The sequence below is a fragment of the Camelus dromedarius genome, chromosome 1 (genome assembly GCF_036321535.1).
Source record: "Camelus dromedarius isolate mCamDro1 chromosome 1, mCamDro1.pat, whole genome shotgun sequence".
In the NCBI taxonomy this organism is placed as follows: Eukaryota; Metazoa; Chordata; class Mammalia; order Artiodactyla; family Camelidae; genus Camelus; species Camelus dromedarius.
The window spans coordinates 18,279,596-18,304,878 of record NC_087436.1 but is presented as its reverse complement, the minus strand read 5'-3'; the positions used below and the strand labels follow the sequence as shown (position 1 = coordinate 18,304,878).

At 39.5% G+C, this 25,283-nt stretch overlaps 1 protein-coding gene across 21 annotated transcripts in view; it reads left to right on the top strand.

Moving 5' to 3' along the window:
* The window catches only part of ARHGAP10 (Rho GTPase activating protein 10), a 301,184-nt gene that overhangs the window by 166,728 nt on the left and 109,173 nt on the right, over positions 1 to 25,283 (top strand). For all 21 annotated transcript variants that reach the window (XM_064491268.1, XM_064491252.1, XM_064491357.1 and 18 more), the window contains exons 14-16: positions 7,324 to 7,398; positions 13,616 to 13,703; positions 21,884 to 21,942. In XM_064491268.1, the coding sequence (XP_064347338.1) occupies positions 7,324 to 7,398; positions 13,616 to 13,703; positions 21,884 to 21,942 (222 nt within the window). The remainder of the gene's footprint in view (positions 1 to 7,323; positions 7,399 to 13,615; positions 13,704 to 21,883; positions 21,943 to 25,283) is intronic.

The window sequence follows — 25,283 nt, the reverse complement described above, 5'->3', positions numbered from 1 at the left end:
CTAGGGGTTGTCTGGTCTGAACAAAAACGCTTTCTCTTGTGCTGGCTAGACACTGGAGCCGAGGCCAGCCACACAGAGTGCTAGGAGCATTCTGCAGTCCATTCTGACCCGAATACAAAGGTAGCCCTTGATAAACCAAACACCCTTTGGGTTTGAGAGTTGGATTCGAGAGGATGAGACTTTGAGTCAGGGCTAGAGGTGTGTCCGAAGAGTCCTGAAATTGGCAGTCCGTCCGAAGATCCTGGCTTGGACCTGAAGTACTTTTTTTTTTAATTAAATATTTGTCACTTCTGCTGGGATAGGAGGCAGGGGCGGAAGTGCACGGGACGGCCAGCCCCAGGGGTGCCGAGCTGGCGGATTCCTGAGCTCAGTCTTGGGTCGGTGTGAGTGTGAAATGAACATGGGAATGAGGTCATGAGCCCTCTCCTTGGAGCGCCTGCTGCCAGGGAGGCTCCTGCTCACAGCACAGAAGTGGATTTACATGAGGAGACTTCATAGGAAGGGAACGCTGCTCGGTTCCTGGCAGATCGGCACAGTCTGCAGCGCTTTCTTACCTGCCACCAAATAATTAGCATCCAGGGGGAGAAATTCCAAATGTTATTGGAGATCAGGAATTTTGTATTTTCCATGAGTCATGCATATTCGATAAACTTGGACTCTCTTCCCAACATATGCTTTATTTTATGGAAGAGGGCTGTAGGCTACAGGCCTTGGTTAGGGTGACTTTTATATGTATTATGCCAAGCTATTTTGGTCTTAATTTTGAATATTATGCTACAATTAGAAAGGTTTTCTTGAGTGCTTGTCACGTGAGGCTCATGCGTATGCTTTATAAGCATTATCTCCTTTAATTTTCACAACAACCTCATTCCATCATTAACCTCATTTTTCAGAGAAAGGTGAAACAGAGAAATAAAGTGATATGCCAGGTCATACAACTGGGAGGTGGGAGAGTTGGAAGTTTCCAAGATATCAGTAACCTTAATTTGTAATAATTCATATCTTACAACTGTAACAAATTTGTGTTTCTAGGATATGCTTTTTTTTTAAATGAGGGGACCAAGATCTTGAGAGGTTAAAATGTTACTCCGTATCATTTTCAGCTTTGAGCTTCTCATTTTCATACAGGTATAGTTAATCTTCTAACTGTCCCAGTGCTTAGAACTTGTCTCTTACCCTGCTTTTTGCAATATTTAATACATTGTAAGTATTAAAAATAATGCATTCTTCTAAGGTTTTAGAATTCTGCAATTTTATACATGCAATTTCTTCAATTTATGATGTTGAATGGTATGTCCTTTTGATGGAAGAGTGACTCGTTCTTGGTTCTGTGTGCTTGTATTTAAAACTAATAGAAACATGTTTTTGACAGGACCTTAAAATATTATGCATCGCCCTGTATCTTGGACGGGTATCACTGTGTATGAACCTATTTATTTTTATGTAACTCAATGTAGTGGTTAGCCTGGAAAGCATTTCCTGTACTTACACAGACACTGAAACATCATGCTTATTGAGGTTTAGTTATAAATATACGTAAGGGACATACTATCAAGTTTTTATAATTCACCTATGAACTGAAACAATATTCATGAGCCTCTTCATTGCTTTGAGTAACCTTTGTAGCATATCATCCTTAAGCCTCATCACCAGGTACTCCTTCACAAATTTTTCCTAATCATTTCACCTGTTACGTGTTTCCTTTTCATTTGCAAGAATCTTTCAAGATTAGCAAGTATTTATAATTATATATGATACAATTATAAAACATTTACAATTATTTTACGTACACATACATGCATGAAAGTTTATGTTCGCTCATTTCATAGCCCACAGGGGAATCTGTCTTCGCAGTGCTGGTGCGATATGTAAACCTCTATTTGTATTCATGCATGTTCATAATGACACGTTGCACACTTGATGTCACTCCTGTGAATGCCTACAGGAACGTTAATGACCTTTCACCCCTGTTGTCAACACATACAAATGTGAATGAACATTGCACTCCATCTGTAAATACTGATCAGGGACCTCTGTTTGTGCCAAGCACTCTGCTGTTTACTAGATGAAAACTGGATGTGTGTAGTTTATAGACCCACAAAATTTGATCATCGACTTCTGTAGAATCATACACCTGGAAAATTCTTTTTACTTGTGCCTGTTACCATCAAAAGTATTGACGTTTTCTAGTTACAAATAATCTTTTCTGTCTCTTTATTTTCTTTCCGTATCTCTTTACTAAGCAGCCATCAACTTATCAATCATTTTTTCAGTTTATTGATATATTCAGCCTTATTTATTAAATGTATATCATGTGCTTTCAGGCACAGAGTCTGCTTCTGAAACCAAGTTTCTTTTTCTGAAGTAAAGACTTTATGGCTGGGTTGGCCTCGAGTTGCTCTCTCTTTTCATTTTTAACTCTTCTTAATTTTACCCTCTGTCTACCCTGGATTCCACATTAGTGTCTGGGATATAGTAAGTACTCAGTACTTTTTATGATGTTAACAGGAACTGAAATGTGTTATAATTCCTAGCCTGTTACCTTCTCGTTTCCTCCCTACTTCTCCTGCCTTTCATTGTCTGTTCCTCTTCTCCCTGTTTACGTTTCCTGTGTGCAGCTTTACTACCTGTCTTCTCTCTTCTGCTTCCTTGACTCTGAGAGCCACTTTGTGTTCTTCTTGCTCACCACATTCACTTGTCAGTTTAGCCTCCCCAGCCTTTGCCTCCCCCTCTGCTGTTTAACAGACTCTACCAGCCCTTTAAAACGTTTTTTCCTTTTGCATGTCGTTCTTTTCTTGTCACAGAGCATCTCATTTTCTCCTCGGATTCTCCAGCCCACCTGCCGGGGCCTCTGGGTATTCACCAGTGGTCCACGCGGGCGTTTCCCAGGGTGGAGTGGACGATGGCTCTGGCAGCATCATCTGGGTTCCGAGAGGGAAACAGTGAGACAGATATGATGATGCAACCTGACTCATTGCTCCTTTCTGACCCTCTCCTCAAGGAAGACGTGGGTGGTGCTCTGTGACAGCACTGTGTGAAACTGGGGGAGACGGGTGGTGGTGAGAAGGAAGACACATTTGATTTCACTGGAGCCACTTTGCCCAGGGTTGGCTGTCGTCAGCTGCTCATCACTGAGTGGAAAGCCCTTGCCTTTCTTTTTGTACTGACCAGAACCCATTTGATTTGTTAAAAAGGAGAAAAACTTGGGCATATAAACACTTTGACCAGATTATAGGTTTTTGTTAAAAATTAGAAAATATTATAGTAATGATATCTGTCAGTGAGCTTTGATATGCTGGAAAAGTTTTAATACCTTGGATATTTAATTCTGTAAGTTTTTAGTTCCTAAGTGGAATGTCTGTTTTGGCCCAAGTCCAATCTATATCTGTAGTCCTAAAGTTATTTCAAGTCGAATCATCTAGGTTTACCATTCTATGCAAGGCACTGTGAAAGGTATTAGTAACAAACAATTTCTCCTCCCCCTGCACCTCACCCCTAAAACCAAGGTTAACCTAGTATCTCTCTGGATAATATCTCAGTATTTTGGGAGAGAAGGAAGAACGCTGGTCCCCAATTCTCTATCTGAAAATTCTGAGGTGGGTGTGTTTGAGAGACTGTAATATGGGACATATGCTATAGAGCACAGAGCAGCTCTAGATAAGTTTGGGGTGGAAATTACTTTGAACATGGTGAAATAAGAATATTGACACTGAGTGGGGAAAAATACAGACCTAAATAACCAGACGTCCGGTCAAGCATTCAGATTTTTGATTTTAGGGGTTGTGAATGGTGGGCTTGTTTTAAAAAATGTCATCAGGTGTTAAAAGGAGTGAAAAGTCATGTTCCAAAAAAAGGAGCATCACCGTGGGGCGGTGTCGGACAAGGTGGCATGTTTTTTCTTTTTTCTGGTTTTGAAGGTCTGGCTGGGACTTGATTTTGCTGACTGTTGAATCTTGGGCACCTGGAATAGCACCTGTCACGTATTTGATGAGTAAATATTTGGCAGATGAGTAATCAGTGGAGCAAAGGGGAAGGACCTTCCTGTCAGAGGAGACTTGTGCCTGAGGAGGCAATGAGTTTGGCCATTTGTGGGTGACAGTCAGGTGTCTGCTCTGATTTACAGCGAATACTCTGCAGTGAATGCAGGAAGGTGAGCTGGGGCCTATTCTGGAGGGTTATGTGTTTATGTCTTCCTTACGAGCTCATTCAGCTGAGGACTTTGGACTTGATTGGATGACTTACTCTTCAGTGGGGTGGAGGAGACCTGAGAGCATCAGAGTGGCTCAAAAAATAAAAAGATGGAGAAAATGATGATGGTGTTCAGAATGGATTATGGTTGTGTGTGTGCGCACGGGCCCTAATAAATGTGTGTGCATAAAGTTCAAGGCCGTGTTGAAGAAGCAGAGATTGATCTGAAGTGTGAAGAAAAGGTAGATGTTGATCTGTGGAGTTTGGAAAGTGACAGGGAGGAATCAAATAAAATTTCAAAATTCTGATACTTGGTGATAAGAAATAGTGATCCCTCTTTGGCTGAAAGAGGGAAATTGGGAAGGGAAGGTAGAGAAGATAAGCCTTGACAGTAAGGTGACTCCTCAAAAAAACTAAAAACAGACTTAACCATATCATCCAGCAATTCCACTCCTGGGCGTATATCTGGAGGCAACTGTAATTCAAAAAGATACATGCACTCCAGTGTTCAGAGCAGCACTATTTACAGTAGCCAAGACATGGAAACAACCTAAATGTCCATCAACAGATGACTGGATAAAGAAGCTGTGGTATATTTATACAATGGGATACTACTCAGCCATAAAAATGAAGAAAATAGTGCCATTTGCAGCAACATGGATGGACCTGGAGAATGTCATTCTAATTGAAGTAAGCCAGAAAGAAAAAGAAAAGTACTACATGATATCACTCATATGTGGAATTAAAAAAAAAAAAAGACAAATGAATTTATTTACAAAACAGAAGCACTCATAGACATAAAAACAAACTTATGGTTATTGGGGGCAGGGGGGTGGAGGGATAAATTAGGAATCTGAGATTTGCAGATACTAACTACTATATATAAAATAGATAACAAGTTTTGTCTGTATAGCACAGGAAACTATATTCAGTATCTTGTAGTAATCTATATTGAAAAAATGTGAAAAGGAATGTATGTATGTTCACATATGACTGAAACATTATGCTGTACCCCAGAAATTGACACAACATTGTAAACTGACTATGCTACAATAAAAAAAAAAAAAAAGATAGGCTTTGAAATCCTATGACTTGACATATTGATTGGTTTATATTCTTCAAATGTATTTGTATGATGTCTTTTATATGATATGCGTGTTCTTAGATATAAAGTATGTTCTGATTTTCTTAGTCTAGAGCTTCAAAGGACAGTGCAACAACCAAAAACCCTACATGACTCAAGTGGAGGAGGGTGTAGCTCAGTGGTAGGGCACATGCTTAACATGCACGAGGTCCTCAGTTCAGTCCCCAGTACCTCCATTAAGACGAATAAACAAAAAAACCTCACAGATTAAAACAAAAGATCCTACATGACTGTTACGTGTTTACGTGCTGTTTCCAAGCTGCTTTTGTATGAGGTTTATTTAAATTTCATTTTACTGAAGTAAAAACTGTGTTGTGTAGCATGAGTTCCCCCTCGCACCTTTCATGATGCCTTAGCAATTAACTTTCCTTCTCTCAGGTTATGAATTTGAACTTGATCAATTAGTTGATAGTAATTACCAGCACAGAGTGATGATTATTGCCGAAATAACATCCTCGCTTCATTTCTCTACGTCTGTCGGGCACTTCTCACAGAGGCACGTTTGTTTGCAGAAGATGACTTGCTCTTTTGGCTCCTGGCATGGAGGCCAAGCTATTTTAGGTTTCTTCAATAGAGGAGCATTGAAAAAAAATCCTCTGGTATTTCAGACTCTCTGGACATGGCCGTCTAGCCTGTAGGAGGAGGAAGGAGTGAGGTCTGGTCTCTTCTCCTGTAGCAGCTCACCCTGTTGACTTCTGTGTTTCTTGGTAGTTTCTCTTTCCCAACTCCTGGCAGGGCTGACCTGCATTTTCCTCCTCTTTTGGAGTCTGTGAGCGTTTCCCATCGTGAAGGTGCCTGGAGTCCCGTGGAGGCTGCGGGGCCAGCCTTTGCACGTGGGTTCTTTGTGCTCTGTGGAGATAAGGGCATGTCTGTTTGCTGGGGCTGCCGTGCTCAAGTACCCCAGACTGGAGGGCTTACACAGCAGAAAGTGATTTCCTCACATCTCTCGGGGCTAGAGGTCCGAGACGGGGTGTCGCCTGGGTTGGTTCCCTCTGAGGGTCCTGCTCCTTGGCTTGTAGACGGCCACCTTCTCCCAGTGTTTTCACAAAACCTTCCCTCTGTGTCTGTATCCTCATCTCTTCTTGTGAGGATGCCAGTCGTATTGGATTAGGGTCCACCCTCATGACCTCCATCAAGATTCTCCTACAGTCGCTCCACCTATCCCTCCCTCCCTCTTCAAGCAAATCTAAGACAGGTTACTCTCACCCCTTGTGGTATATGACAAAAAAAATAGGTGATTTCTAACATAACCCCGATGCCACTCAAAGTTTCCTGATTGCCTCAAAAATGTCCTTTTACAATTGGTTTGTTCACATCAGAATCCAAATAAAATCATGTGCCCAACATATTAAGTTATACTTGACAATGCATTTTCTTGCCTTTGTTTCTTTTCTGTTGGCCCCAGAGATGCTTTGTTTCCAGGGCCCTGTGGTGATTTGGTTCACTGTGACGTATAATTTTGCTGTGATGCTCATTTGGAGTTTCAGTGCTCCTCACTGGGCAGTGCATATAACAGCTCTTAAAACACGTTTTGCCTTACTTTTGAGTGAATGATTTCCATGGTCTTCAAGAATCAGCCAAACGACGATTTCTTTCTGTGTACAAGTCAGCACCGTATTATTTTTAAAAGGCTAAAACTTTCCAAGAAAAATGTCAAGAATAAGTAAACATAAAAAACATGAGAGGTACAGTGTATCTTTACAAATTACATTGGGATATGTTAGCACGGTTAGCTGACTGACTTCGTTAGCACCAGCACCTTACATTTTGTGCACATGGAGAATTGTTTTATGAGATTATTTTCCAGCCATAACTCATGAATACCAAGCTGCTAAAACAAGTTGGTAAACACTTGCTTTTGTGGACCAGTTATTTTTATAGTCAGAGGAAGGCTGCTAATGTGAGTTAGCAAAGTTTCTAAATGCGACTATTTGTTGACAGCTTTAAAAAATTTGGTTGGTATTTTGCTAACATGTCCTCTCTTCCAATAGGTATAAACGACCAAGGATTGTACAGAGTTGTGGGGGTGAGTTCAAAGGTCCAGAAGCTTCTGAGCTTGTTGATGGGTATGCCTCTTTTCTAATCATTTCCCCTGCGTTATGTGTTTGTGTTCATTGACTTGACAACTTCATGTTTCACAGCCATGTGCAGCACACTAGTGAATCCGTTCTTTCCTAGAGTCGTTTTCTCCTGAGCAGGGATGGCGGGCTCAGAGAGGTAGATTAGTATTTGCTCAGCACAGGTGACCCGCTGCCTCTTTACTTACTGAGAAATAAAGGAAGAAAAGAACGCAGCTCATGGGTGAATGTCTTCCTGTGCTTGCTTCTCACAGGAAAGGAGCAGCCTGGCCTCTGTGATTTGTGTGGCTTCCAAATTGCCTGTCCGAAGTCTTGACAGTACATTTGGTTGGACAAGCCCCCTGAGATGCGCTTTTTTTTTATGGTGCTTCCAGAGCGGTCACTCATCAGCAAGGGTCTGATGCTCAGGGATTCATTGGTATTCACAGTGGCTTGTTTGTAGTTTGCACCAGGCTCTTCTCCAGAACCACGCCTGCTCCATCTGTGCTGATAACACAGTGTTCTTTGGCATCGCAGACTAGAGGAAGCCAGAAAGTGAATTCATTTCATTACCCCAGACATTATGGGAATGACAAAGCGCTTTTACATTACACTCGGCTGTCGGCTCAGGGCCACCTGTAAGATGCCCCGTTTCTCCCCCCAGCCCAAAGCAGACTGCCTCTTGAGGGGTGATGATAACTCACTGGTGTGAAACTAATCTGTCCTTATGACCTTGCTAACTATTAATTAATTTGATGTCTCACTTTTAATTAATCAATATTAACAACCTCCAGGGGGTATTGTCAATGCATCTAAACCTGTCTGCATCCTAAAGCATCGTGGCAAAGACTCATTTTCAGGAAGCATAAACCGAGGTGGATAAAATCAGCTGAGATGTTACAGACAACATTGCTTATTTGGCTGTATTTGAATTCAGAATTTAATAAGCAGCACACCCCCCGCCCTTTTTTTCCTTAGGCATTAACCACAGGAAAAATTGCTTATCATCCCTTAGAGAGAGCCTTATTAGAATACATTTGCTTTTATGAGCTGTTTTCATTTTCTGCCTCTCTGGTTTAACTTGGGTGTGCAGTTTTGGCAGTCAGATTTTCCTCTTTACCAGGAGTGGTCTCCAAATTAAATAGACTCGGGTTGCCAGTGGTTCAGTAGCAGCTGTAAGAGTTTAATGGGGCTGTGGCATCTGCTTTTAGTTAATTTTAAAATTAGAAACACGTCTCTTTTCCAAGACAGTGTTATAATGATTAGAACTGGAAGACTCTCTTGGTATCAGAAGGGGAGATTTTGGCTGAAAGGCGCACTTGGCGATAGGATTGGTCCTAAGGGTCCTAGCGTTATTTTTACTAGCTTCTTGTTCACGTTCAAGGCAAGTTCGAACAAGCAAGTGTCTCTTTGGTCACCCTGAGATGTTCAGCTGTCTCAGAATTTGTTCTCAGTCTCATAAAATCCCACGCGGTCACCAGCATCCCCAAGGTGGTAGTTTCCTCTGCTCATGGGAAATGTCCCAAGATGGTCCTTAACTTGCAAGGCGTTTAAAATATCTAAACCCTCAAAACTTCATGACCTAGAAGACTGTGTTTGCTTTCCCTGAGACTCAAGGTAGACCTCCAGGGCACAAGGGTGATACAACCTCATTTAAGCTGCTGGTGGAGGAGATGCAATGTTTCCAGTAATACCATTCTGCAAACAGAGATTAGAGAATTGACTCAAGGAAAAGATAACTGACTTGTTATCTTCTTAAGTGATTCATTTAAGAGGGCTGCAAAGCATACATTTGTTTTACTTCATTTATAAATAATTCCTAAGATGAAATTTAGCATTGTCCATCATAAACTGTGGACTTTTTTTTTTTTTAAGCATTGATGTCATTTTCTTGTTATTTACATTACCAACTCAAACTTTGGATTTTAACAAATTAGATTTGTTTACTATTTCCTAAGACATGTAAGATTTCCTTAACATATTTCTTTCCTTTCTTCCTAATTCAGCAAGTGTTCAAATGGAAACAATTTATTCCTCTTCCTAAAAAAAATTTTTTTTTGAGTTTCTGAATAGTTGTGTACACACTGCTCCATACATGCTGTTTCTCTCCAGCTTTTCCCAACCTCTCTACATTTCTTCAAGGTTATGTATGTTGGAGAGAAAAAAATTGGGTGAATCTGCCAGATTTTTAACTTTGTTTTTCATACCAGTCGGTATTTTCCCCTCCTATAGAAAATTAAATCTGATAATTTTGCCCATTCATCGTACTAGGTGGTTAATTTAAAAAACGTTTATTCCTCCAGGTAATGTTTATCTCAAACTTGAATTTTTTCAAAATCCGTTACGTTTGTAATCCATTTTTATTTGTAGATATGAAAAATAATCTAACCTTTTAAGTATCTGAGAAAAAGTTCCAGGTAGTTTTGTATTTTTTGACAAGAAATTCTATTTACTTTGCATAGTTCTCTTTAGTTCTTAAGACCTAATTATTGACTTTACTGTTGTTTTTCTGTTATTCTCATTTTACATAAAATGTTTTTGTATTGAAATATTTTCAGCATTCTTAAATACTCATGCATAAAAGTTTGTGATTATTTCTAAAGGAAAGATGCATGCTTAGTATCTTGCATGTCTTCTTCACTTGCCTCTTTTTTTGATTGTGTCTTTACCCTTCATGTTTAAGATTAAAGTAGAGAAAAATGTTTCTCTCCATTCTTCCTCTTCCCCCTTCCCCTTCCGTCTCCCCTGCCCCCTCTCTCCTCTCCACCATGCATGAAATACTAATGGCAGCTGACTGTAGACATTCCTCCAAAGAGGCACATCGTTTGTACTCCTCCAGGTCAGGTAAAGGAGTGGGCAGCTGCCTTCCTCCCTGGGCGATGAGAATTGTTTGCCATCTCAGTCATCTTCCATCCTGGGGACAGAAGGTAGCCATCTACTGGATTTTCCAGCAGCCTCCTAGCTTTTCCCTGGACCACACTTCTTAAGGTTCCATAAGAATGTGTCCCAGTGGGCAGTTGCCTTCCTTCCCTTTACAGGTGTTCTTCCTTTTCTTCTTTTTTTTTGTCTAACAGCAGACACATAGTCTAGTAAAAGTTTTTGTGTTTTTTGTGCTTTTTTTTTTTTTTAATAGAAACTTGCATTTGGGGAAGGCAGGGAGAAATATCAGCTGAGGTGTCTTTGGGTGAGTCACCGTTTTTTAGTAAGTGGAGTGAGAATGTAACAGATGAATTACAATAGCTATCGGTAGGTTACAACTGAAACGAGTTATAATTGTCCCGTATTCTCCACTTTGCAATGAAGACGTCAAAGCAGGGAGGCGAAGTTCTGAAAAAATGCTGTGGTAGCTTGTGTGTGCTGATGAATTTACTGTTTATTTCTGAATTTAATGTACAAAAACAGCTGGATGATTTTACTTAAGACACAACCATAGAGAGCCAGAAATAAGACTAATTTAGAAGGATTTTACTTGAAAAATATCACCTTACTTGTTTGTTTGTAGGACAACTTTTTCACATAGATTTGGTGAAAAAGTAAACTAATGTAGGTGAAAAAAAATTCGGATTTTGGATTGATAAAGAATATTCTCAGAACTCATTCAGTCACTGTGCTGCTTCAGGTACTTTCAAGTGGGACCCAAGTCAGTGTCCGGTAGGGAGCCAGAGCTTAGGGCTGGGCTGGAAGTTTCCAGTTTCAAAAAAATGACCACTGGTTTATATGATTAGGAAACATTCACCCAAATAAAAAAGTCATCTATTTGTATCTGTGCTTATTAGTGTAGGTTTCAGACTAATCCACGAGGTGGTGTTCCTTGGCCAGAAAGGAGCCAGAATTTCTACCTTATTTATGGTAGAACATATATTCTGATAGAACACTCTTAAGTGCATTTTTAGGTTTGAATCCCAAGTAAGGTATTAACAAATTTATCTAGTCCCAGGGCATCTTGTAAAGAGCTGCGAGGGGTGATTGAGTGATTTGAAAACAGTGCAACTTTAACAGCGGATCGGTACCACAGACACTGTGTAGTCTTTGGCTTCTGGTGTGACCGCTACTTTTTATTCCATGAATTCAAAGGATGGCTTGTTTTTCCATATGGTTCTCAAAATATAGAATGATCCTTTGGTCAGAAGCAGAAAATAAAAGATTGCTTTTAGAAGCCTCCTGGATTTTAAAATGGTGATTTGCTGGTAGCCAGTTGATTGAAAATGTTATCTGACTTGTATGAGATTTAAATAATTGATTTAATGAGACAGAGAATATTCAGTTACTGCAGTAATTGGTTGGCAAAGCCTCCAGAACAGAATTATTTAGTCCTAGTTATAAAGGATTGCACCTTTAATCAGAGCGCTTAATTTGATTTCTTGAATGTATCTGCAGCTTGTCTGACAAGCTCAGTAACAAATGAGCTCGGAATTGTAGGAACTGATCAAAATGTAATCAGTGTCAATTGCCATTGTTGTGGTTTATTGCATATTGCTGTCAGTTGCTGTAATCAAGAACTGTTGAATTGCTTTAAAAAATCTCCAGACTTTTGAGTAATGGACTCCATATGTATGATGTTCTGGCCATGAAATAACCATCACTTCCTGTTTCACTTTCCTTTCAAGAAGTTGGGAAATAACATTGCATTGTCACCCATCCTTCCTCGTGCCTAAGCCTAAAACTTTTTGAGTGGCATGCATGACTTAACGTGGTGGTCCCATTTGGACAAGATTTTCTTTTTAGAGCTTTAATTTGAAAAGGGAGTACTAACAAGATGTTTCCTTCCGAATATAGACAAATACAGTGTAAAAAACCCTGAAACGACTTTAAAAAAATTTTTTTTTTGAATCTTAGTTGAAACATCATTCTGGAGTGAGGGAGAAATAAGTCTCTTCCACAAATCTCTTATTTTCCCCTTTATGTGACCACAGTGTAGAAACCCAGGCAAGTTTCTATTGATTGGTGGACGTCACTCACCACGACCCATTCACTGCTCCCTCCCGTTGAGTGGGTACCACCACTGAATGCTTAGATGTTTGGTAACTCAGCTGTGCTGATTACCTACTCATTTAATAGTTTATGGAAATCTGTATACATTCCTGACTGGCTTTGATGCTGTCAGTAGTTCCCTAAGAGCGTTTACATGATCTCCATTGTGCAGATGAAGAGCTGCAGTTCAGATAGGTTTGGAATTGACTTGCGTGGGGGTGGCGGGGCTGGTCAGGGTTGTGGCGGGATTTTAGCCCAGGTTTATGAACCTTTGCCGCACTCCCCTCTCTGCTGCCCTGTCACAGCCCGGGGCAGCGGTCCAACCTCAAGGCTCAGAGATGCCACCATACTCAGAATGCTCACTCTCCCCACCATCCTTTCCTTTTGTTTCAACCGAGACTGACTTTTTCCTTTTCAGAGTTAACTGCCCCCTCCTCCTCCTCTTCCTCCTTTTTTTTTTAGTGCATGTTTTACATCTTCTTTAGAGCAGACTAGGTATTTGAAAAGGCATTTAGAAGAAATGCGTCATTAATATACTTTCAGGACCAAAAGATCTAGTGTAATTTAGGATGAATGTCACAAGTGCTAAATAGAGGCTTCCAATAAATATTTCCTGGATGAGTGTATAAACTAATGTTAGTGTGAAAGATTACCCATAAAAGACTTTTTAAGTTGATCTGTCATCACGTGTCTACTTTGGTTGATCATGTATTAATCATTAGAAAGATAATGAGTACAAATCTTGGACGTGTGGGACCAGACTTACCATCGTCTTCCCCACCGACTTGTTGCTATTCTAATAGTAATGTTGCCATTAAGGGTGCTACCTGTTCCCCCTGTCATAACACGGTGTGATAGCAGTAATGTCAATGGAAACAAGTTAAAATATATCGATGCTGCAAATGCCATATAAGTCACAGCTACATGAGCCGTGGCTGCTAGTTATCATAGCTGTACCTGCTTTGTAGTTGTGCATATTGGATATGCTGTGTCCATTTCTCCCCAACTCCCTGCCGACTCTTCTCCCTTTACTTTGATCTCCACTACCGATTTTCTGAAGTGCTAGGAATGTCTCATAACGGAACCTGGGTTATAATATTATAAGAAATTGTGTGTAATGCCTTTTATAGGAAACCAGAGAATTCATTATTTGTGGCTTGGCCATTTAAAAATGGAAGCTTTGTCAGCCAGTCAAGAAGGCCTTTGAATGTTTCAAGATTTTAATTATTTTTTTTCCTTCTTGCTTGCTCGCTAGATGTGAAGACCTGCAATGAGGTGGACCTGGAGAATTCTGTAGATTGGGAAGTGAAGACAATCACCAGTGCCCTGAAGCAGTATTTGAGGTGAGCTCCTCTCAGTGGCGGAGGGAAGAGTGGGCTGTTTGCGTGTCTGACACACAAGCAGTGCCGGCTCTGCACGTACAGCTCGGAAGCTTACGAGAAAGGAGAATGTTGATGAGGTATCTACTGATGTCCCAGCAAGCGTGGTACATAGTCAGTGAACATCCGTTGGTCGATAAATTGCAACAGAACAGAACTGGAATAGACTTGGGTTGTGAAATAGAGTCTATGGGGGAATGTGAGTTTTCGGAATTAAATACTCTGAGATGGTGAGGAAGGAAGGCTGTTTTAGGTTAAAATAGAGGTGTTTTAGTTTAAATTTAAACTGTTTGAACTTAAAGGCTTATAATGATGACACACAGACACAAAGCTATTTGAAAACAAGTGTCCTGGATGAGGTTTTTTTTTAGGAAGATAAACTTTAAAGTTTTACATTTGCTATAGAAGATGTCTAGGACGAGAATTAGAAAAGGCTCGGCATTTCTCTTTAAAAAAGAAAGAAATTTAATGATGACATAGCTTGAGTTTAGATGAGAAATAGGTACACAGAATAAAGGGATGGGAAACAGTCACGATCGTGGTCCTTACGCTGTGGTTCTGTTGGGGACAGTGATTTTTGTCTGGCAAACAAATGGGAGGGCCCTCCCCCCCACCCCGCAGCATCATTTCTTTTTAACCAACACGCAGTGTTGTCTTTCTGGTGAATATTATTCCGGTTCCAACAAACACATTAGAATCAACTTCTATTACATATTTTATATTTAAAAACACACATATTTAAAAAATTTTCAAATATATGTAAACAGAGAGAGGGGTATAATGAATCCTCATGGCCCATTATTTTCCTTCTTCAGTTTTCCACTTTTGACCCTTCTTGTTCCATGGGTCTCCTTCCTGCCACTTTTTTGGGATAAGACTTTAAAGATTTTCTGAGACATCATATTGCTGCATTCATAAATTCTTGAATGTATATCTCAAAAAAAAATAAGGACTAAAAAAAAAAAAAGGATGCTATCATGAAGACAGAAAGAATGTAATTACCTTACCTAACAAAATTCATGTGATCCAGGACTCCTCCTGTGTTCCATTTTTATTGTTTTTTTCAAAATAGTTATTTTATATTTATTTTAAATCCTGGAGGACTTCAACAGTGTGGACACATTTGGTTGATAGGTTTCAAGTCGTTTTTAATCCGTGTGACCCCCTGCCTCTACCCACATTCCTCACGCCCCTAGCACTTAATTTGATGAACCTGAGTCATTTTTTAATTTTTAGATTTTTTTCAGGGGGAGGGTTGGAGGTAATTAGGTTTTTTTTCTTTAATTATTTTTTAAATGGAGGTGCTGGGGATTGAACCCAGGGCCTCATGTATGCTAAGCATGCGCTCTACCACTTGAGCTGTACCCTCCCCCCACCTCAGTCATTTTTTTAAAACAGAATTTTCTGCATTGTAGAGATGGCTGATGGTATCCTCGTGGTGTTGCTGACTGGTGTCTCTGTTATCTATCATGTTTCCCTCAATGAAGAGTTAAATCTGTAGGCTTCATTAGATTCAGTTTAGACATTTATTCGTTGCAAAAATACATCCTAGCCGTGCTTTATACATCTTGTTGTGATATTACATCAAGAGTCCTGTATTGTCTGGTTGTCCCACTTTTTAATGAAATTCTAATTTATCGATGACTTCAGCTGTGTATTACCTATTTTCCAGTATGTTATTTAAACATGATGTTTTGAGCCACCGTATCCAGAGGTTGGTCTCACATTTGCTGCTTCAGCCAACAGCAGATGATGTAGAATGTTTAGGATCCACATTTGGTTGAATCTGTGGATATGGAGGGCTGACGATAGAACTTGAGCATCCACAGATTTTGGTATCAGGTCCTAGAACCAATCTCCTACCTATACTGAGGGATGATGGTACATTATCATTATCCCTGTTCTATAAAGGGGTAAAATTAAGGCTAAGGCCATGTGGTCATGTCTGTCTTGCCTCTGGTGGTGATGAACTGGTTTAGATGAGGATTTTGGTAATAATCTGTTAGCTCCCACCCTGGGATTGGAATGTAAGCTTCCTGAAGATTGACAATTTATGTGGTTTGTTCACTGCGGTATCCCCAGCACCTAGAGCTGCCCCTGTCACTCAAATACGAGAGTGGTTCTGAACTGGGGACAATTTTGGGCCCCCCACCCCAAATAGGGGCTATTTGGCAATATCTGGAGACAGTTTTGGTTTGCAGGATTGCTGAAGAGGGGATGCTGCTGGCATCCAATGGGTGGAGGCCAGGATGGGCTGCTGACCATCCCGCAATGCACAAGACGGCCCTCTCTTGTCTCCAAATGTGCAAAGTATTAGTATTGCCAAGATTAAGATCTGTACTAGATGGATGAAGGAAAGAATGGGTGAATTGCACATGTTAACTTGACCAACAACGCATGCTGCCTCTCTGGAAGGTAGCCTTAAACCCAATTTACTGTTGGTAAACATGCCTGGTTCAGTTAAACGGATTGACCAAGATGATTTGGTTATTGGTGGGAAATGAAGGGCAAAAATCCAGTTCTTTTGTAGTAAATTGCATTCCGCCCCCCCTCCTGCTTCTCATGGTTCTTTTCTCCCCTGTTGGGGGAATTAGTTTAATAGACTAGAGAGTCTTTTTATTCAATACATACAATTCTTGGTTCTTGACGCTTTCTGAAGTTAGCTCCTTATTGCCCCTGGTCTTGTGTTGTTTTTTTTCTGTCTTTTTCTCTCATCACGTTGCTTCATCCTATTGAAGTCCGCTTTTAAGCAGACAGTGCCTACAGAAGCACGTGATGAGATGCTGTTCTTATGTAACTTCTCTCCTGACAGTATACACGTTCTGCCTGAATGTGATAAAGTGATTATCATAAAACGGCAGGTGCCTCGGGAGACGGGAAAGTTAGGTTGCTGTTTGTTTCCCCTATGTTATTTTTTATCCAGTGAGAATGCAGTTAGGATGTAACTGATACACTTTTTCTGGGGCATGCACCAAATAGGAGAAAATTGAGTTTTTATGTACCTTCATCGTGGCTACCTGGTCATGGCCGAGCAAACGTCTTTCTTTGAGCGTGAGAGGTAACAGAGTGTGATGGCCCCGAGGACGTGCCCCGGCGCCAGCCTGCCTGCCTTGGATTCCCAGCTCTGTCTCTTCCAGCACCACAGCCCGAAGCTGACTGTAGCTGTCCTCAGCAGAGAAACTATTGCCCTTGACTTCTTTTCTCTGCGAATCCTGGATGGGAGGTTGGAGGTGGAAGACGAGAAAGAGGCCTCCTCCCCACCCCCACCAAACACTAAACTAAAACAAGAAGCAAAACCTCAGGGGTCTGGGAGATGGAAAAATATGTGCAGTAGATGTATGTGTGGCATCTCTCTTTTTCTTCTACTGATTTGAGACTTTTTTTTTTTTAACTAGTTCTGCTTTAGACGGCTGACTACCAGCCCTATGGTTGATTTCCTAGCTATTCAGACCATAATTTTATTTTCCAGTAATGTGTTCATTTCAATGTTTTGCCATTGTGAGGGGACAAATGAGCTATTTTGTGAGGTTTGTAGTAAAATGATTTTACCTGGAAGAAATGTTTAAAGACTGGAAATAGGAATGGGACTTCTGGGGGAAGAAAATACTGACTTAGTAAATATTACACTTTATATCCCCAGACAGATCCTGACTAGTGGTCCAGAGAGGCAGCTCATGTTGGGTGGGAAGTTGACAGATACGGTGACTCAGTATAATAAATTTTATTTGGGGAACTCATCATTTTTATTATTGCTTCCCTAATATTAAAAGTACTGAATACTTATTTTTTCATGCTGCATTGCCTGGATGGACATACAGCAATGGTATAAGTAGCATGTAGAAGACACTTAGATACAAATTTATTTTTATTGGAAAAGAAAATTCTCTCTATGGGGTTTCTGGTTGTTCTCATCCCCCCCCCGTTCCTCCCCTTTCTTTTCAGAACTTGAACTTTCGTTCTCTGACAGGTTAGCATTTTCATCTTTATTGCTCCTTCCTGCTTGTCCATATTTTGAAACAAAACCAGAGGCTTGCTTCTGATTGCCCCTTCTTTTTCTTTATTTAGGCTGTGGTGAAATTCATTTTATTTTGCTTTAAATGAGACTGTAGGGGATGAAGAAGGGAGAGAAAGGAAGTAAGAGAACAGTTTGTCTTGACTAGTGCTTTAAGTTTTAGTTTCAGGGCCTACAGTTGTTATTGTGTGTGTGTGTGTGTGTCCTGCAGCATCATAGATTGTATGTAAGATAAAATGACAGCCACTAGGGGATGGTGGAGGAATAAGATTGATGGTGTTTAAGGGTACAAACGTGTAATGAGTAGTAAATAGACCACAGAGATCGAATGCACAGCATAATGAATGTAGACAATAGTAGTGTACTATAATTATATATATACATTTGTGATGAATATTGCTACATCTGTGGTCATATCTGCCACAATATGTAAATGTATTAAAATAACACGCTGTACACCTTCAACTTACACAATGTTCCAAGTGAAATTTATTCAATTAAAAAACTATATGTGGGGACTGTAGATATATTTTTGCAACTATTTTGTTAAATAATTTTTATTAAAGTGTAATTGACATACAATAAACTGCATATATTGACAGCATATATTTTGATAAGTTTGATGCATGCATATATCTCTGAAGCCATCACCATCATCAAGACGGTGAACCTACCCATCTCCCCTAAAGTTTCCTTGAGCCCCTTTGAACTCTCTCTCACTCTTCCCTTCTCATTCCCTCATCCCTGGACAAACCTCTGGTCTGCTTTCTGTCAGTATACGTTAATTTGTGTTTCCTGTAATTTTAAAAATCTGGATTCTTTCACTCAGCATAATCAGAGATTCACCCATGTTGTAGCAAATACCCATAGTTCATTTTTTGTTAATGCTAACAAGTGTTCCATTTTATGGATATACCAGAACTTTCTTTTGTATCCATTTACCTGTTAATGGACATTTTGGTTATCAGTAGCTTTTGGCTATTACAAATAAAGCTACTAGAAACCTTTGTGTACAAACCTTTGAACAAAGGCTTTCATTTCTCTTGGGTAAATCCTGGGATTATAATGCCCAGATCACATGGTAGGTGTATGTTTAACTTTTTGGGAGACTGACAAATTTTTTTCAAAGGAGTTATATTTCTTTACATTCCCACTAACAATGTGCAAGAGTTCTATTTCCTCTCTACCCTTGCCAAGTCTTAATATTTTGGATACAAGGGCTTAGATACGTGCTTTTTATTTATTTATTTTTAATTTAATTAAAAAATATTTTATTTATTATTGTACTACTTTATTATCTTTTGGTTGGGTGGGGAAGGTAATTAGATTTATTTATTTTTAACAGAGGTACTAGAGATTGAACCCGGGACCTCGTGCATGCTAAGCATGTGCTCTACCACTTGAGCTATACCCTCCCCTCCTAGATACGTGCTTTTTAAAAGTTCTCTTCAGTCTGTGGCTTGTCTTCTCATTCTGTTAATAGTGCCTTTCAAAGGACATTTAAAAGTTTTGATGAAGTCCATTTTGTCAGTTTATAGGGACTGTACTTTATGGACTATCCTTCTGCCTAATCCAAAGTCATAGAGATTTTCTCTTATGTTTTATTATAGAAGTTATGTAGTTTTAGGTTTTACACTTAGATCTGTGGTCTATTTTGAGTTAGTTTTGTGTAAGATGTGAAGAATGGATCCAAGTTCACTTTTGATATGGATGTCCAGTTGTTGTAGTACCATTTGTAGGAAAGTATATCCTTTCTCCCCTGAATTGTATATTGAGATGATTTTACAATTTTTCGTTTTTAGCTTGCTAGTGTAGTGAGTTGAATTGATCTTATTTTAAGATGAAGGCAGTGTTACATTTCTCTGATTAAACCCAACTTAGTCGTGATGTATTATCCTCTCACTTACCTTGTTGGATTCCAGATGCTAACATTTTATTTAGAATAGTTGCATTGACATTCGTGAGTCAGATTGGTCAGTAGTTTTCTTGTAATGTCTTTAATTTTGATACTAGGGTAATGCTGACATCAGAGTGAGTTAGAAAGTGTTCCCTGATATTTTTTTTGAAAGGACTTGCATAGAATTGGTATTATTTCTTCTTTAATTGTTTGGTAGAATTTGCCAGTGAGGTCATCTGGGCCTAGAGTTTCCTTACTGGTGCGACTTTTAAGTACATATGCATTTTCTGTAATAGATAATGGGACTACTCAGGTTACCTCTTTCTTCTGAAGTGAGCTTTGGCAGTTTGTGTCTTTCAAAACGTATGTCCATTTCATCTAAACTGTTGAATTTGTGGGCATGAGATTGTTCATAATGTTTTCTTATTAATACCTTTAGAGCCTGCAGAGATTCTTCAGTCACCTTTATTATTCCTGACGTTGGTAATTTGTGTTCTCTCTCTTTTATTTCCTAAATACTCTGGCTAGACTTACCAACTTTATTGATTATTTTGAAGAATCAGTTTTTGGATTCACTTGTTTTCTCTATTTTTTTGTTTTATTTTGTTTTCTGTTTAATTGTTTTCTGATCTGATACTTGTTTCTGTTTTTTTCTGCTTATTTTGGGTTTAACTTACTCCCTTTTTGGCTGTTTAGGGTAAAAAGTTTAAGACCTATTTTTCTAAGATGGGTACTTAGTGGTATAAATTTACCCCTAATTGTTGTTTTACTGATATCCCTTAAATTCTGATATGTTGTATTTTCATTTCTATTCAGTTCAAGATACTTCCTGCTTTCCCTTCCTTTCAGGTTTTCCAGTTATCTTTCTGTTACTAATTTTTAATTCAGTTTTTATTGTAATCAGAGAAATGTCCTGTATAAATTGAACCCTTTTAAATTTATTGAGATCTGTTTCATGGTCCAAAATATCTTTATCTCAATAAATGTTTCACGCCCACTGTAGGAATGTGTTTTCTGTTGCTTTTGGATGGAGTGTCAGTTAGATGAAGGACTTACCAATTAGGTGAAGTTGGTTGAGGGCTTTGTTCAGATCTTCCGTACCCTAACTTTGCGTCCATTTGTTTTGTCAGTTACCGAGACACCGAGGTATTTACGTCTACAGCCATAGTTACGGATTTCTCCTCACAGTTCCATCAATTTTTGTTTCGTGTATTTTGAAGACCGTGTTACTAGACCCATAAATATGTAGGACTGTTACACCTTCTTGATGAATTGACTTCTTTATCAGTATGAAATGACCTCCTTTATCCCTGGCATTTTTCTTGGCTTTTGCATATGTTTTTAATATTCTTTTGTGTGTATCTTTGTTTTTTTTTTTTTTTTAAGCATTTGAAGAGGAATTTCTGGGCTTCATGATTTAAACCTTTTAAAAGTGTTTATCTTTTATCTTGCCAAACTGCCCTCAAGAAAGGCTGTACAGGTTGCTACTTGTCTTAGTGTTCTTTACATGTTTGGAGTTTGCGGATCTGGTCTTTTTAAAACTTAATATGTATAAATGTTGACTGAACTGTAACATTCTGTTGACTGTAGGATAAAATCTACTATTTATGTAATCTGTTTTGTAGAAAATTAAAAGGATGTGAGTGTTTTTAAAGTTACTATCAATTTTATTTCATATCTCTATTGTTTCATAGGCATGATTCAAAATTGGATATTGTATTTTTATAATAGAGTTGTAAGAGGAGAAGATTTGATTTCTTTAAATATGTTTACTCTTTTCTATATTTTTTTGGCATCTCCAATTAATATCCCAGAGATGATTTTCAAAATTGTATGCTTATAGTATTATAACATATATTAATATAATGCTTATATTATGTATATTATATTGGCTGGATAGAATGTTTGACTCTAAATAATATGTGGAAGGAAGTTTTGGATATGAAATCAGATGTTTGTAAAGGTACTTTCCAAGATTAAATGTGAAATGCTATTTGCTAGACAGGGATTGATAGCTGCTTAAGCTTTGATACGCCTGGTGCAGATAACACTTACTAAAGGGGTTCATTTGAATGATGTATCTTCTTTGATATGTAAAAATGTATCTCCTAGGGAAGTTCTGCACATTAACCAAGAAATGCACGACATATTTCATATCCTTTTATCAAAAATGAACGTGAGAGAGATGCCCTGTTCGTATTTGTTCAGTAATTCTCAGCTGTCTTTTTCCTACAGGAGTCTTCCTGAGCCGCTTATGACCTATGAGTTACATGGTGATTTCATTGTTCCAGCCAGTGAGTATTGTGTAGAGGCGATAGAAGCCCTTTGGTGGCTGGTAGCGGGTATAAACTCAAATGTCCACATGAAAAATTTATCTTTATGTTGCTGTAGTCTGTGTTAAAAATGAAAATCACTTTAGGAGGTGTTTGGGTTTTCCCCCCTGGTTTTAGAAGATGAAAAAAGGGACAATTAATATATTCATTCATTCATTCATTGCCTACTGTGTGCTAGTCACTGGTAGGTAATGAATATATCGGCCACGACAGGATTTCCGCCCCCGGAAGCCAGGTTTCTAGCAAGTCTTGGGGCAGATACGCCTCTCACTGTAGTGTAATATATATAATCACCAAAATGCTGTGGGAACACAGAAGGACTTAACTTGCAGATTGTTGGGGAGATTAGCAGATTTGGAGAGATTAGCAGGTTGGAAATGGCTTCCCATAGAAAGATATTTAGATGGAAATTGCAGGCAGAAGGACTATTGTGAGCCAGACACCCACACAGTATTTGATAGAGAGTGAATTATATGTGATAAAATGCTAAATGAAAAAGGCTTATAGTTGGGAGAAATTCAATATGGGATTAAATCTTGTGTGAGTCATACTCATTTGAAGTTTTCTTATTTTCTTTCTATTATACACCTCGGTTTTTATATTTGACACATGGTGTTTATTTTTTATTTATTTATATATTTTTTCTGGTTTACTATTTATTTATTTATTGAAGAACGGTCAATTACAATGTGTCAGTTTTGACACATGGTGTTTAATCACCGTAGTCTCCCGAAATACTCCGACGTTTGGTATTTAATAGTCATGGAAATGAAGGTTGAGACACGTTAAGTAACTTGCCAGATTATAGAGATCTTTATTTCAAATTCAAAACCCCAGTTCCACTGGCTAAAACCTGCCGTATTGGTTTTCACAGGTGCACTGACAGTAGCTGTAATTGTATTTTCATTTCCTTTTTATTTTTTTCCCTTGGATGTATTCCATAGTTTAATCTGTTGGAAAACTTAGAGCAGTCCCTTTGGGTCCTGTGTTACTGCTGCCCGAACATCGCTGTAAATGTTATCTTCTTGTGAGGTCCTTGCTCCAGCCAGTGTAAAGGTTCCCGGGGGTTTGCAGAAAGAGGCCATGGGTAGGCCCAGTTGGACTATCCATATAAAACGGGCTTTTGGAAAAGGCAGAAACATGGTTCTTTTCACTTTTGTTTTCACGTGGAAGAGGATTTTTTTTTTTTTTTTAAAGGGAATTTGTGCCATCAGGGAAGTCAGGGAAAGTTTTCTTGGCAAAAACTCAAGCAAACGCTTAGTTGTTTTGATTTCTTCCCTGTGGCATTTTTGGCAAAGTGGGGAAAGAGAAATTAAAGTCGAGCTGGAGGACAATTGTTTCATGTTGTTTGCCTCGGAGACTGGAAAAAGCAGAAGAGTGCCAATTTTAATCTAGAATCCTCTGAGAATTGGAGAAAGATAAAGTGATTATGGAATGAAGTTTTAAATTACCCCGAGTTAGTATCATGATCGCGCCAGAGAACCGAAGCCAGGGTGCTGGAAATTCGAACACCAACGTGTTTTTACCAGATGAGGGCTTCCTCAGAGGTCGAGACTTAATAGGTGGTAACGGAGTCCGCGGGGACGGGGGGTGGGTTGAAGGAGTTTGTGGAGGCTCTCCTTGAGCAATGTGGAAGAAGAGCGTGTTTAAATAGGAGAAGGATCGTTACCTCCTAGACCAGTACCTTGTGTTTGCTCCCTGGCTTTGGAGGGATCTATATGGTCTTCACAATGATTGGAATAACAGGCCTGTTCCAGAGAGATACTGTGGCTTCTGTAATTGTTGGCGGGCATTTGCCCCTAAGTGGAGTTGCAGTTGGCGTGGGACCTGTCGGCGCATACCTTATTTAGTGGGGAAAAACGTCCATATATTAGATGAGTGTTATTTTAGTGACCAACATTTCCAGAGTAGACTTTAATTTCTTGTTTGACTCTCCCGTGAACGCCCTTTTCTGTGCTCCTGGGGCCTCTCTTAGGAAAGAGTGTGGGAGCAGATCCTCTAATCTTTTGCACGTGTCCTTTCAAGGTTTGAATAAAGCAGTTACAGAAATCAGGTGGTCAGAACTAGTCTCCCCTTGAATACTGTTGGAAAATTGGGATTGTGGTGAAGCTATCATTTTCCATTAACAATGGGGCAGAGATTACCTTGTTTTGCCGAAGTGTCTTAGCTGAGCTGACTGCTGAAATTACCGAGCATCACCATTCTCTTGTTACCGCCTCTCACACCAGCATGGAGACTAATTTTTGATTCTTTTCAGTCGCGTGCGGTAGTTTCCATCTGTTCCGTGGTGTTGAGATTGTCTCTCCTCCTCTCCCTGCTGAGGGTTCTGACGGGTTCTTCTGGGTACGTTCTCTTTTTCCCATCAGTTTCCTTCTTGCAGAGTTCTGTTGAGAACCTGTGAGTTAAGTCTGGAGTCTCTGATACAAATACAAATTTTTTCTTTGCTGTCACCACAGAAGGCAAACATTTTTCTTCCTCATTCGTTATAAAAAAAAAAAAAACCAAGAAAAAAAACCTTACTGTTCAATGTGGAATGCAATGAGAAATTAAAATAATAAACCTTTTCAGCTGCGGGAGTTAATTTAAAATTGCTAAAAGAAACCAGAGACCATCTGTCTAGGACAGTCTCTCCTCTGTGTCTCCTGGACTCTCACACACAATACTTCACTTCTGGTCACCAAATGTGTGGGGTTTCCCCTCCACCAACCAATTCTGCGATGCCAGCTGAGCGTTCTACAGTTGGATTCAGTTCCGTTTCTATCTACTTAGAGTTAGCAGCTGATCCCACAAGTGAAGGACTTGGTCCTACAAGACCCCCTCACTTCAGACACCAGTCCTAGGTCATCCCTGGTACATCTGACTGCCTGGCTAGAAATCAGCATTCTGATAACCCTCATGTTGGATATGAGAATTTGCTTGAGTGGTTCACAGAACTCAGGGAAACACAGAAGTCCATTTACCAGCTTATGATATAATAAAGGATCTGATAAAGGATACCAACGAACAGTCAGATACATAGGGCGAGGTACAGAAGTGTCCTGAGCACAGGAGCTTTTGTCCCTGTGAAGACCTCCCAGTATGTGGGTATGTTCATCCCCTTGGAAACTCTCCAGACCCCATACTCTTGGGATTTTTATGAAGGTTTCATGTAGGCATGATAGATTATTGGTTCCATTTCTAGCCTCTCTCCCCTCTCCAGAGAATGATGGGTGGACCTGAAAATTCTCAGCTTCTAGTCATGACTTGGTCTCTCTGGTGACCAGCCAAGGAGCCCACCCAAAGTTGCTCCATTAAACCAAAAG